This window comes from Mytilus edulis, chromosome 4 (genome assembly GCF_963676685.1).
Source record: "Mytilus edulis chromosome 4, xbMytEdul2.2, whole genome shotgun sequence".
Lineage (NCBI taxonomy): Eukaryota > Metazoa > Mollusca > Bivalvia > Mytilida > Mytilidae > Mytilus > Mytilus edulis.
The window spans coordinates 32,518,320-32,532,821 of record NC_092347.1 but is presented as its reverse complement, the minus strand read 5'-3'; the positions used below and the strand labels follow the sequence as shown (position 1 = coordinate 32,532,821).

General features: G+C 31.5%; 1 protein-coding gene across 1 annotated transcript; it reads right to left on the bottom strand.

The window, feature by feature from the left end:
* Window positions 1–1,844: 1,844 nt before the first annotated feature.
* LOC139519480 (hydroxylysine kinase-like) lies at window positions 1,845–6,797 on the bottom strand. The gene is made up of 4 exons (XM_071311591.1): window positions 5,648–6,797; window positions 5,030–5,143; window positions 3,432–3,562; window positions 1,845–2,176 (listed from the first exon to the last, which is right to left on the bottom strand). Exons 1-4 carry the CDS (start codon window positions 5,721–5,723, stop codon window positions 1,994–1,996), a joined length of 504 nt encoding a protein of 167 aa, XP_071167692.1. The 5' UTR covers window positions 5,724–6,797; the 3' UTR covers window positions 1,845–1,993.
* Between the last annotated feature and the right edge of the window lie 7,705 nt (window positions 6,798–14,502).

The following is a 14,502-nucleotide window of genomic DNA, read 5'->3' as shown; positions in this document are numbered from 1 at the left end:
TACATATTTGTTTTTCGTTCATTTCTTATACATAAATTAGGCTGTTAGTTTTCTCGTTTGAATTGTTTTACATTGTATTTTCGGGGCCTTTTATAGCTGACTATGCGGTATGGACTTTGTTGAAGGCCATACGGTAACCTATAGTTGTTAATTTCTGTATCATTTTGGTCTCTTGTGGAGAGTTGTCTCATTGGCAATCCTACCACGCCTTCTTTTTTATACAAATTGTCAAATTTGTATATATTTTTTCTTTGGCATTTCCAAGAAAATTAAATTTCCCACGCATGGGCAACGACAAGTAATCTTCAGTATCCTGCAGTTTTGTTGTATAACTGAAGAAGAGAAAAAGAAGACTCACTCTACTAGGACACACACAAACAAACAAAAGTAACCCAACTCTTTGTCATATCTAGAATGTATGTCACATAATTTATTTTTATTAGAAATAAAAAAGAAAATGGATTTGTATCTACAAAATAGTAAACACATCTTCAATGTTGTAATCCCTCAATACTACATCCCATCTTCTATAAAGTTCAGTTTTTGATGTTTTCCAAAATTTCCAAATAACTCGTTTATAATTCTCAAGATATAACCGTACACTCTTCTTGTGTGGATCAATTAAAAGAGTAAATTCGTTCAAAATTACCAGTTGCGCCAATCGACTGCAAATTAAAAGTCTGAGAATGTCCTTTTCATTGTGGGTCAATTCTTTTATCGTCATATATCCAGTTAATATATGTCCACTAACATCTATCGGGTCCATACAAGTACATTCAGCAGACATATGTGCTATTAAAATTGCAACATCAACTATATTATAACTGTACTGCATGTCAAGAAAGTCGATGATGCCCACAATATCATATGTTGTTTTCTCCTTTGGGATGTTTTCCCGTTCCATCACTTCTTTAACAATGATATTACCATCGTTCAGGTCTCCATGAATAAGAATTGGAATTCAGAGAAAAGTCATATATGACAATCACCTGATATCTCTTTTGGCCTCAAATTTCAGGTTCATCTGACGAAAGATTTTGGACAATTTTTAATCACTTAAGTGTCTATTTCAGTTGATTTAATTACTTCATGTGAAAGATTTTAACTGATTTAAAATTGAGAATGGAAATGGGAAATGTGTCAAAGAGACAACAACTTTTAAAAGTCATTTAAAACCCTCCGATTCAAGCTTAAACATGAAAAATCTATCAAATATGCAAAAAAATGTCACTTTCAGATGTTTTTTTTGTCAAAATGAAAGTGGCCGCATCCGTGTTCATCCTCAATCTTTATATATGTTATGTATTATTATCAAATACATCTAACATTTCAATATTAAGAATGAACACAAATGCGGCCACTTTCATTTAAGACGGACACCCTCTGAAATTTAACTAAGATGGTAAATTGTGGAGTTTTCAGAAATTAGCATGACTTAATGATAGTACCCAATATATGTGCATTATATTGTCACAAAAAGCCCATATTTAAGTAACAGAAGCATTCTATTTTCCAATAAATAACTACAAGTTTACATTTTAACAATTTTGTAAAGTGCTATATTTTGGGACCAAAAAGGGGTCTTACTGGACCACCTCCTTTCAACAATACCAGTCCCAATTCAAGGTTTCTCATGTGTTTTTTTTTTATTCTATGTAGAAACATATGTTGCTAGTTGAAAATTACAATGTTTCTGATTAGACACCAAGTGCCAATTGCAATAATCACCATGTTTATTGTATTTTTGTTCAAATAATTGGAAAGCTACTGCTAACTCAACTTTCCAATGATTCCTTTTTTTTCTCGTATACATGTGTATATTGATGGAAAAAAGACGTAAGGCAATCAAGAATGGAACACAATGAGCGAAATAACTTTTAAATATATTGATGCTGTCTTTACATTCAATAATAATGCTTTCAGTTAAAACTTTCACTTACAGGCACAAAGGTGATTTCTTTTGTCATTGCTAGTTTTCAGCTGTCCATTTTATTTACCTTTTTTTTTTTAGATGTTTCAAAGCTGGGACGACTTCTGTCTTAAAATCTGTCATGATCGTCTTCAATAACTGGAACTCTTTCTTGTGTTCAAGAGCAGGTAAAAATTTCACAAGCCTTGGGAGCTGTAGTAAATCCCATTGGTTTTCCCTTTTACTCAGGTAATAATTATCAAAATTCTACAAAATAAAGATTAGATTTACTGTTAGATTTTATTAATCTTTTCATAAATCCGTATACTTGTCGATAAAGACATATTTGTTCCTAGATATCTTCAAACCTCGATATGGAATTAACAGACTTCTCCAGTCCAGATGGCCATTCAATGAAGCATTTAAGAGAAATTTCCAATTATTTGACTTCTTAAAATTTCCACGTCTTTCAAACTATTTTGAACATTTACTTGCTTTAGATATAAGTAGTACAAAAGGATTTTAATTGAAAGGTCTGTTTTAATACTTGAAAAGACTGTTAGTATTAATACATGCACATCATATGTATTGTAAAATGACGTGAACCTGTTTAAACCTTTATTTGTACTGAGTTAGACCGAATCAGTCTTCTTATTTTTAAACGAAGATAGATGATTACATCTTAACCAATATTATATATTAAAATTAGTAGATTCAGTTACAAATCGAAGAATCATTTGTTACAATCGATCTTGACCTGTACATATATAATAGTTAAATAATTGCTTTAAGATACAAAAACATTATATGTCAAGTCGAATGTTTATTTGGCACCATATTACAGTGTTTATATACACGTTCGCTATAACTGGATAAACTTATCAATCTTTTAAATAAACTTATTTTAAAAGGTGTAATACCATCATTGATTTGCGCGTAATAGTTTTCAAGAAATTGTGCTGTGTACTGTGATTTGGTGATATTACACCTAAAAGATTATCAATTCATCACTGCGATTGGATCTTTGAATATTGTTTTTATTGGTATTGATATTGATTTTGTTATTGTTGAACTAAAACCTGGCTAGTATTACTGTAAACTACATATACATATGCTAAATCACGGTTCTACAATCTGTCAATATCTGTGTTTTGTATTACAAGAGATAAAGTTTTTCTATGACTACTTATGACGTCATTACACTAGTTTCATTGGGTGTTGGATGATCTTTCAATATGGACGGTGCCTAAAATATCAAGCGAAATTTCGGTTTTTATTTGAACAAAAATAATCTAACCGACGGATGAAATAGCTTAATGGATATATGGACGAATGAACATGTGTATCAGTATATTCCCCAGGGATGGTATGAAAAGTGTTTATACTGTCAATCTTGTTTTGGTTATTGTGTGTGTGTGAGGAGCGAAGTGTCTTGATTATCTTTCTTTAATTTTGTTTTATAATTCAAATCCTTTGTGATTGAAAGGTAAACATGCTTTTATTTAAAAAAGTAATGTGATACCTCTAATGCATTCTGTAATAGTCCAGAATGTATTCCAATATTAGACAGGGAGGAAGGATTTATTTGTTTACTCGTCATTGTTTTGCCTTCCAGGTACGTCAACATTGAAACAATATATTTGTTTTTGGTACCTGAAAATAAACTCACCATATATTTACCTTAACCAGAGTGATAAAAGCCACAAAGATAGATAGCCCAGAGGATGTAGGATGTTTTTAATTTAAGAGTTATATAATCAAAAGGAACACGGAGATTTTTGCAAATCCTCTAAATTTCTTAATAAATAAAAATTAAATCAAGAAAAATAAAAAAAAATGTATTAACAGTATATACTGACTGACTTTAAAAACGCAACACTCATTTTGTAGGTTTTTTTTTACCAAATCATGTTTAACCTCATACAACTACTATTCATGCTCATCATACTTCTGTCTCTTTCGAAAAAATCAACATGGTTATTGAACATACCAGATTATTGAGATCGCACGAATTCCAGAAAGCGAAATTTCGAGCCAATAAAAGATTTTTTAATTTTTTTTCTTAGTGAAACAGTTCGTTCAATCCTTTGCCACACTTAAATCATTTAAAATTGTTACATCTCCATATTGCCAAGACTGAAGAATAAAAAACTGAATCAACCCATTAAAATACTGCAAACAGGAAAACATGAACGTGCTGCAACAAGACAATTTGACGTCACAAACTCGTCTGATTGTCCTTCCGACAATGATACCGGTAGACGGGATTTGTTGAAGACAATCAAAGACCAGATCAACATGTAGTGACAATGCAACGTCAAAAGAATTTGATTACACAACGTCATACGGCCTCAACGTCAACTGCTTACCAAATTGATGAATGAAATTTTGCACAGATTTATGCCATAAATGTTTACCATTAACTGAACTGCCAAAAAATCGACTACAAAACAACATTTATAGCTTTAAAGTTTCAACCGCATAATTGCCAAAATCCATTGTAATGGGTGGAACAACGGTCCGAAGGTGCAAAACAGAAACCAAAACGTGCCAAACAGAATTGGTTGACCTTTCTGACAATCATTTTGGCATTTGTTACAGGCAGTCATTGCTTTTGACGGTGACACGTTCATTGGTAAGGGGAAAACCAGAGTTTCCGTGTATACCACAGAATTTGAACATTAAAAATGACGTAATCAATTCAACTTTCGAACTGCATTTTTTTAAACATTGAAGTAATGAAAGAACTTTCTGTTCATACGTTTGCCTACAAAAAATTGCATATTTGAAAATTGGAACTAAAAAGGAAATCGAGTGTGGCGTTTCTAAAGTCGGTCAGTATATATGTTCATGTCAGAACAACAAATTGGAAAACAAACCACACCAAAATCCTAGGAGAACTTACGTATTCCGGAACGAATTGGCAGGTCATTCTGATAATGATGTTCTTTCATGCTTAACCGTACAAAATATATAAATAAATATGAAATAATATATCTATTATAAATGCTTCAATTTAATAACGATAATTATTTATTACTTTAAGCCGATTTGTTGTTATTTGAACATTCTTTTCAAACATATAATGAAAGTTACTTCAAATAGATTATGCCTATTTACCTAATTCAGTGACAACTGTTTCACTGGACCACATTTCACCATTAATATTTGATACAAATGCCTGTACAGGAAAATATTTCTTCCTGAGATGACCCAGAACTAAATTCATGGCCTCTGTTTGGAAACAAACAAACAATGCACACTATAACAGGGAACTCATTTAATAAATAAAACAAATATTTTAGTATCACGATTTTGTTTTTTGTCCATGGATTTATGAGTTTGAACAACGGTATACTACTGTTGCCTTTATTTTGGCTACAAATTGTTTCCAGATATCTCTATTTATATTCGATCATTTATATCGTATGTATTGTGTGGTGTACTCTTACAATTTGATTAAAAGTATACAAGACATATTACGTTTTTGTTTTTTGTTTATCATTTTTGCTTTACATGAAGAAAACTTTGAACCATTGTAAATGCAAAATAACCTTATGAATATAACCCGTATAATTAGTTATCAAAGGTACCAGGATTATAATTTAATACACCAGACGCACGGTTCGTCTACATCATCATCAGCAAAGGTAATATAAGTGCTTAAGTTTAAAATGAATTAATATTCAGTTTTTAATGTTTTTGAAAAATCATGTACAGAATGCATACCATGCATACCAATGAGGGAGGTGTTCTGTGAGTCCTTGGAATTAAGGACCTTCAGTACGTAGCCTCCTGTACGGAAGTCAGTCATATAGTTGTTATTGATGGCTTTTTCTACGGTAATATGGTAGTTAATGTCATCCTAACCGTCTAATTTCTGATATTCCACGACTGTCATTCCACACAACTTTGACGTCACATTCGTAACAAATGAAGCTGGCAGGATTGGCTTTAATTGTTGGTATTGTCTCACCATGGCTATGAATTCTTCTGATTTTTTTAGTTCATCTTTTGATATTGTTTTCGACAATGAATCGCCTTCAAATGGTTTTCTGTAAGACATTTTTTCTTCACTATTCATCCGAACACTGCAAACTAGAAAACGGCAATATTGTGTTCCATTTAAATATGTTTCTCCCCGCTACAACGTGCGATAAATACAAATAGTATAGGAAAGAAGAATAATACGTATCAACTATGTGTATTCGCCAAATTAATTTTCAGGTACTAGCGCATACCGACATAATTTCGATGATCGAGGCCATATTTTTATTATTTAGAAAAGAAGATGTGGCATGATTGCCATTGAGACAACTCTCCAAAGGAGACCAAATGAAACAGTAATTTACAACTATAGTTCACCGTACAGCCTTCAACAAAGAACATTCTGCATAGTCAGCCATTAAAGGCCCCAATATGACAAATGTTAAACAATTCAAACGAGAAAACGAGATAAACCTGCTCATACAAATGTTTGGCTTTGAGCGTTCATAATAATGGTAAATTTTTGATAAGGATGACTAACAAAAAATGAATTAAAATAAAGACAACCAATTCAGGCCTATATTAAGCAAAATGTTTATCATATAGTCATGCACAGTGGTTTCTACATGAAAAAAACGTACTCAAATTAGTCTAGAAGCTTGATGAATACTAAATCTAAATATTGATGTAATGAACTGATTTTATAAAATACATTTTAACATATATTATGTATTCATCATACCATACTGCCAGTTTACTTCCTTAATCCAATATAGATTCTATTTTGATTTGTGGGTAAATACGAAGAAAGCCAGTTGTCTACAAGTGTGAAAATTGTTAGAGGTGGCTGATCAAGTGTTACATGTAAGTCACATAGAGTCACAGTTCATTTATTATGAATTTGCAAATCATAACGTTACGCTTAAGACGACATATTTAACATATACGAAATTCAATGATTTAATATTTTTTTTTATCAAAAACGTATAAAGTATATTATATGATTTAATGTTTATTTATATGCGATCAAGGACTTTCAGATAAATACGCATTTACATTCAATATCAATTTCATTATTTCATTATTCAATAAGTTTGCAATTGTTAATGTTTTGTTTTATGAATAAATGTGTTCTACATGACAACATGACAACATTTCAACAATAACTAGTTTTACAGCTGTCATATTTGAATTCATCAACAACTTGTATAGTGTTGATTTCACACCAATTTTCCCTCTATAGGAAATATCAGAATAAAAAAATTCTTATGGCACAATATGCATGTCCATGTAGTGTTAACTAACATTGCCACGATTCAGCGTATCCAGACATACAAGTACGTCAATCAGCAAAACTATAACATTTATGTCACTTCGCTGAGTGCGGAGATAAAATAGGGTTGTACGCAATAAATGCCAACAAATTCTTAACAATCAAAATTGCTAAACTTGTAATCTGAAAACTGAACATTCAAATTAACAAAACAATATCAAACAAATATGGAAATGCGTTGCAACTACTAACAAAAGAATATGTTAGGTTTAAAGAATGACTTGATTGGTTATATAAGTGTTACATGTAATTGTAAACATAGCGTAGGTTAATCATGTTACATATATTTGTTTCGTATTATTGACATGAAAGCAACAATTGGTAAAAATGGTGGAAGTAAGATACCACATAATATTATTATGATTGCAATGTTTTTGTTGTCATAGTCATAACAATTTCTTCCAAGTATAATAATATTCAAAGCTAAATCTACAATAACAAGTACAGTTGTAGTAGTGGTAAACAATTTCATATCCCAATTTGATAACACCAAACTGTAAAAACAAACTAAGATATCAAATTCTATTTCAAATGTTCTGTACGGTATCATATACTGAAGAATATGCTTACTATCAGCACCACGTATGTCTAACCACACTAATACTTCCATAGAAAGATATGCTAACACAGTAAACACAACGATAGTGATAAATAATCCCCGAGCAGTCTTCCCTTCTACGAAAGTTTCCTTGTTTACTACACATATAGTTATAAAAGCAGTAACATTAATTATTAATCCCAATGTTATACGAATCACTAAAATTGATTTATTCCAATTCAATCGTTCTCCGCTAATTAGGTTCCGATTGTTTTGGGCATCCCATTCTCCACAACAAAAGACATGCTCAATCACATTCAATAGAAAGGTACATCCCAGGTCTAAGTAAAATTTCATTTGTATTTAAGATTTAGTTTAAACCAACGCTATATTCCGACAATCTCTCATTGACTTCAATTGTTTCACAACAAATGATAAATGGTAAATGTTAAATATCCTACAATCTACATGTTGGCAGATCTTTGCACTCTTGTTTCCACACTAAAGCAGTAGGACAATAAGCCATTTGTTTAAATTTGCACAATAAGGTTATATATGAAAAACATATAAACTACATGTATAATGCATAACAAAATGATTCATTTAAATGTCCAACGTGTGCTAAGTTGGTTATCCTAATATAAATTCAAATTAAAAAACGCATATCATTGTTTTTGTGTTCCTTGCAATTTAAGACTACTGCTAAAGCACATATAACACAAGGAAATTATTACTACTTGTCTCGTTTTTCATAGACTTGAGAATGGATATTAACGTGTCCACGGTAGGTATAGCTTCCAACTGAGATCGTGTTTTTTTTTGAGTGAATCGGTCAACTTTTTTCGAGTTAAGATAAAGACTACAGTAGTATATCGCTGTTCGAAAGTCATTAATCAATTGAGAGAAAACAAATCCGGGTAACAAACTAAAACTCAGGTGAACACATCAACTATGAGAGGAATACAACGAAACAACAGAAACACTGATTCTGAAGTGCAACGAATAACCAAAACGACAATCACAATGCAACACACACAGAAACGAACAATAAGGTAACAACTGCCATTTTCCTGACTTGGTACAGGACATTTTAAGAAAAAATGGTGGGTTGAACCTGGTTTTGCGGCTAGCAAAACCACGCCTTTATGGTAATGTTTCCCAAATGATATCATATGCGATCAGATCGATTTACGGCTATTTCGACAATACAATACTAGGAGGAGCATTAGAACGATGTTTTGTTTTAATTTCCATTTCTAGAACGATAATATATATTTTCATCACAACAAACAGTAAAGAAAAAATTTAGAGTGTATTTTCTGTAAAAAAAAAACCACTCACACCTTTATCCGTTTTAATGTCTATGTGTACGTACGTCTCAACCAAAATGTCTGACCTCACATTAAGATTGTTACACCATATTTACTGTATGCAGTCCATATCGGTACACTAACATATATATTATTTGAATAGCCTTTCAATGAAATGTACGTTTTAATACAGCATCATCAAACTGGTCTATTGCATTGTTTCGTGTATGAAAAGTACTTTTGATTTATTTAAAAGTTAGTTAAAGCATTGTTTCATGCACTGACATAATACATTTTCATTAATAGGGATTTATTTTCTCATTCGGAAACAAGGGTGCAATCCAAAAAAAAAACCAGGACTGCTCTCGAAAAAACACGGACATATAAATTGGATTAAAAACTTTTATATTGCGTCTGTATATCTAATTGAATTGGGAATGGAAATGGGGAATGAACCAAAGAGACAAAAACCCTACCTAAGTGAATAAAACAGGCGATGGCAACCAATGTGTCTTCAACACAGCGAGAATATATAAGTATGTATATTCCATGTTAGCATTTCCGTTGACATTTGAATTTTTATGTGTACGAAAATGGCTTTAATCTATATTCTGGAAAAAAGCATTTTTAGATTAGATTATACGCTTCTAAAACAAATTCATGCTGGATGGATAATACATTTTATCATAAATACTAATTTAACTCCTATGATATTGAGTATTAGGTTCCGGCATCATTTGTGTGTCTTACCAGAAAAGAAGTGGGGAACGTTGCTTCACTGATTTAAAAAAAAAGGAATTTTCATTGTACATTGTATTTCAAAAGAAAATATATAGGCAATGTTACACTATTTTGCATCTGTACCTGTTTATACATGTATAAAGGTGATCAGCATACAATATAATGTAAAATAATTTTACACTTGTTACTAAAATAACTAATTAACCGTGACAGATAGTGGATGGACATGAAGTGAAACACTTTGCGCTTCGGTCACTATATTAAAGTTTGATTTAGTATGAATGTACTAGTATAAAAAGGAAAAAAAGTGTTAGAAAACAGTGTCATTAAATTACGTGTGCCGAATTTGTTATTAAACAAACACAGGGGCAAAAAGCGCAAGGCAACACATGTAGGTAGTGCATGTATTCAAAGCGTAGTCAATTATTAAGGGGGTCTATGCAAAAAAATAGGAAGTGATTTGAGGAGCTAATATATAAACTTTCGAGAGAAATGTCACCCGATTCCAACATATTTCGGACTACGAAGGTATCCTGTTTTGCTAAACAAATATATGCTAGATAGCAAGCTTTTGCTCCGAATCGATCTGGAACTGCATTCGTTCATCTTGGTTCAAATGAAAAAGGGGGGCAGTGAAAATAATCGACATTGACTTTCAAGCCACTTTCAAGATGAAGAACATTATAGACGTTCCTGTGTTACATTTATTACATTTGGTTATTTAAAAAAACATGTATGTTATTCGTCGTATATCAATACACAAGTGTCCTTTCTATCGTTACAACTGATAATTTAACTTTATCTGCTGTATTGAATTAACCAAACCTACACCTTTTGTTAATAAAGATTTACTCTTTAGACGCAGTATGTATATTAGAGAAGTATTGATTGCAGCAGAAATAGTTTTAACCGATTAAAGAAAATGAAGCTGTTAAAAATAAAATAAACCGAGAAACGTTTTTATTAATATGTTTACAATGAAATAATACCAGTACGAAAAATAAGCTCGAATTCGTTTATAAGATGTAATAAAACGTGACCCGTTGAGAGAAAAACGCCTTATTTATACTAAACAATTTAGAGTAAACATGCATGGTACGACACGTTTTAATATCAGTTGACATTATTTGAAAGTGACTAGTGTAAGAGTATTATAAAACCGTTTCACAATGTGTGATGAAATTCCTATTGGTCATGTCGTTTGGTAAATCTGAATGTAAATATGTTTTTTGCAACTCATTTAAAAAGTAAAATCACAAAAATACTGAGCTCCGAGGAAAATTCGAAACTGAAAGCCCCTAAACAAATGGCAAAATCGAATGATAAAACATATCGAACGAATCGACAACAACTGTCATATTCCTGACTTGGTACAGACATTTTCAAGTGTAGAAAATGGTGGATTGAACCTGGTTTTATAGCGCTAAACCTCTCACTTGTATGACAGTCGCATCAACTTCCATTATATTTACAACGATATGTGAACAAAACAGATATACTAGGTAAAATAGTCAAAATATGGGTACAGCATTCATCACTGTGTCACAATCTCAAAACAAACAAATATTTAACAAAAAAAGCACAAAAAGCATCTATCAAATTTAAAAACCACATTCATTGCTTCGCGTGTTCGACGTCAGAAAATGTAAATAAAGGCAACAGTAGTATACCGCTGTTCAAAACTCATAAATCCATGGACAAAAAACAAAATCGGGATAACAAACCAAAACCGAGGGAAACGCATTAAATATAAGAGGAGAACAACGACATAACACTAAAATGTAACACATATAGACAAAATCCCACGAGAATAACAAATATAACATATATGTAAACGTCACACAGGAAGAAATATATAATATTTTTTTCGTTTAACGTATTGCAACAAAAAATATAATTTCATATATTAAAGCCTTCTTCTATAATGAGAAGGTAAATATGCTAGAAATACTAACTAGAGGTAGGATGAGATATTTGAAGCTGTCAATTTTCTCCTTGATACTATGTAGGTATTTATGAACGTTTCGGCAACAAAGTTTATCAAAAGGTTGTAGGTATTCCTATCAATTGCAGACTTGTTCTTGCACTGTTTTGAATCACAGTTTTTGACCAAACTCAGTAAAAGACCCGTCTGAATTGCATTTAATTGATAAATTCAACAACACTTCCCGTTATCTTGATGATATTTTTCATTAATTAATCAAGAATGAAATGTAGGCAGTAATAACTGTCTTTTCAAAGATTTCGATATTTCAGTTTTACAACTGAAATTGTAAAATAAATTTTACGACAAAAGGGACGATTGTTTTTTCCCTATTGTTTATTTTCCATTTTTTGGATAGTGATTGTCCTTTGGCACCATTTTACGGGGTTTCGAAATCACAACTCATTCGATATGCCCGTGTATGTTGTGACATTTTGGATTTTAATGAACGTAATATATGTATTAAAGTTAAATTATTAAGTCAGGCATTTTGTCACCACAAATTACTCAAAACCTTTCATAAATTATTCCATTGATATAAAGATTTGGTTTTTAGGTTTGGTTCCACCTGTAAAATAATTAAGTTGGGGAAAATGTTGTTTAACGAGCCTGGAAATATCTAAACGATCCAGGTAAACTTATTGAACCTTAAAATAAACTTATTCTAAAAGATAACCAACTCAACGCTGCAATTAGATCTTTTTTTGGTATTATTGGTATTAATATTGTTTTTCTATCAGTAAATTAATAAAGCAAAGTAATTATTAATACATATGCACATTCATGGCTCTACAATTTGTCGATACCTGTATCTTAGCATTGCACAAGGTCATGTTTTTCTCTTGACTGGTTATGACGTCTTTATCTTATGAGTTATGCCTTTTTCAACTGATTTATATGCTTTGTTCTTATTTTGTATTGTTACACCACTTCCCCATGTTAGGGGAGGGTTTGACGCCCGCTGATATGTGTAACACCACCACACTCTCTATGTGCCTATGCCAGGTCTGTCAACAGCCTGTAATTGAGTGTTTGTTGTTTGCTGCTGTTCTTCATATGCGCTGTTTATTAATTAATGTGAACAGTTCTTGTATTGTTCTGTTGGACCACTGTCCCAGGACTAATGGAAGGACTAGGAAGCAAATAATATGTTTAACCCCGCCACATTATGTATGTACTTGTCCCAAAGTCAAAGCTTGCGAGTCATTTATTGCTGTGTTACTTATTTATTTTTTTTTGGTAATTTTGTAAATAAATTAGGCCTTTGGTTTTCTCGGTGACATATAGTTGTTAATTTCTGTGTCATTTCGGTCTCATGTGGAGATATGCCTCATTGGCAATCATTCAACATCTTTTTGTTTATATGCATTATGTTCATGTCACTGTTGTTTCGTTGTTTTCCTCTCATAGTTGATGTGTTTCCCGCGGTTTTATTTGTAGCACGGATATGTTTTTTTCTCAATCGATTTAAGACTTTCGAACAGCAATATACTACTGTTGTATTTATTTATCGAGCGGTATTACATCCGATCAGATCGATTTACTGTTATTTCGCGATTTTATTTTAGTTGTATTAGTTTCTTTTCGTCGTATTTTGATTGGTATACATGTTTTGAACAAAAATGACGCACGAGTTCCGTTATTGACGTTGACAGGAAGATTATCAAATTTTAAGTCTTAGCCTTGTTAAAACCATAATGTAAATTACAGGTTGAAGGTTACATACAATAGTTCTATAATTATTTATTTAATGTTCACTGCATTATAAACAGAACTTATCTGACATCATTAATTTATACCAGGCTTAAGTTAGTTGTGAACATTGACAAGTTTCCTTAAAATATATCTGAAAAATTCAAAACAATTGAACAACATATAAGATAATTGAATAATGGTAGAAAGTTCCAGTATTTTTTATGTACATATAGCGGTGTTGTTAATTGGAATATAGTTATATTGTTATTGGACTTCTGTGTCTGTCATATCAGATTTTTAAATGTATTACAATACGAAGTGGAGAAACAAAACTTAAGTCGAAGACAAATAAAAAAATTTTTTTTTTATATTTGAGCATATGGATTCCTTTTTTCTCTTTATTTTTTTGCAGTTGTTACGTAAAAGGTACTTGACAGTGTGGAAAGGTTGATAAAATTAATGAGGGTCTTGTTTACAGAATAGAGAAAAAGGCAAGAGAATAATGAAACATAGGAAAAAGATAAAGAATAGATAATAATCGGATGTAAAAGTATAAAGAATTGTTACTGTTCAAAAAATTAAGTAAAACAAAACTGATTATTAAAATTGGTGGCGTACAGAATAAAGAAATAATTGTCTTACAGAAAATGTTGATAGTATTGTAATAAAACATTTACAGAACAAGCAGTAAAAATGTCCTTTAATTGAAAATATGCAGATATTGAGAAACCCACATCTAGACCCTACCTATTGTCATGAAAACGACCGAACGGACACAAACTACTCTTGATCGCTTTCTTCACTTTTGAAATTGTTGTACTGAGTTGAAAATGAGTAATAAAGTGCACAATCTTAAGGTGGTACCTAACACTACAGGGAGATAACTCTGTAAAATCAGCAGAACGTATTAATGACGTTGTGTTCATAAGGGAATATTAAGCTTCTCAATGATCAAAATAAGTGTTTGTCAAACTGCTATATAACCGGTGTAATTTTTCTGATTAA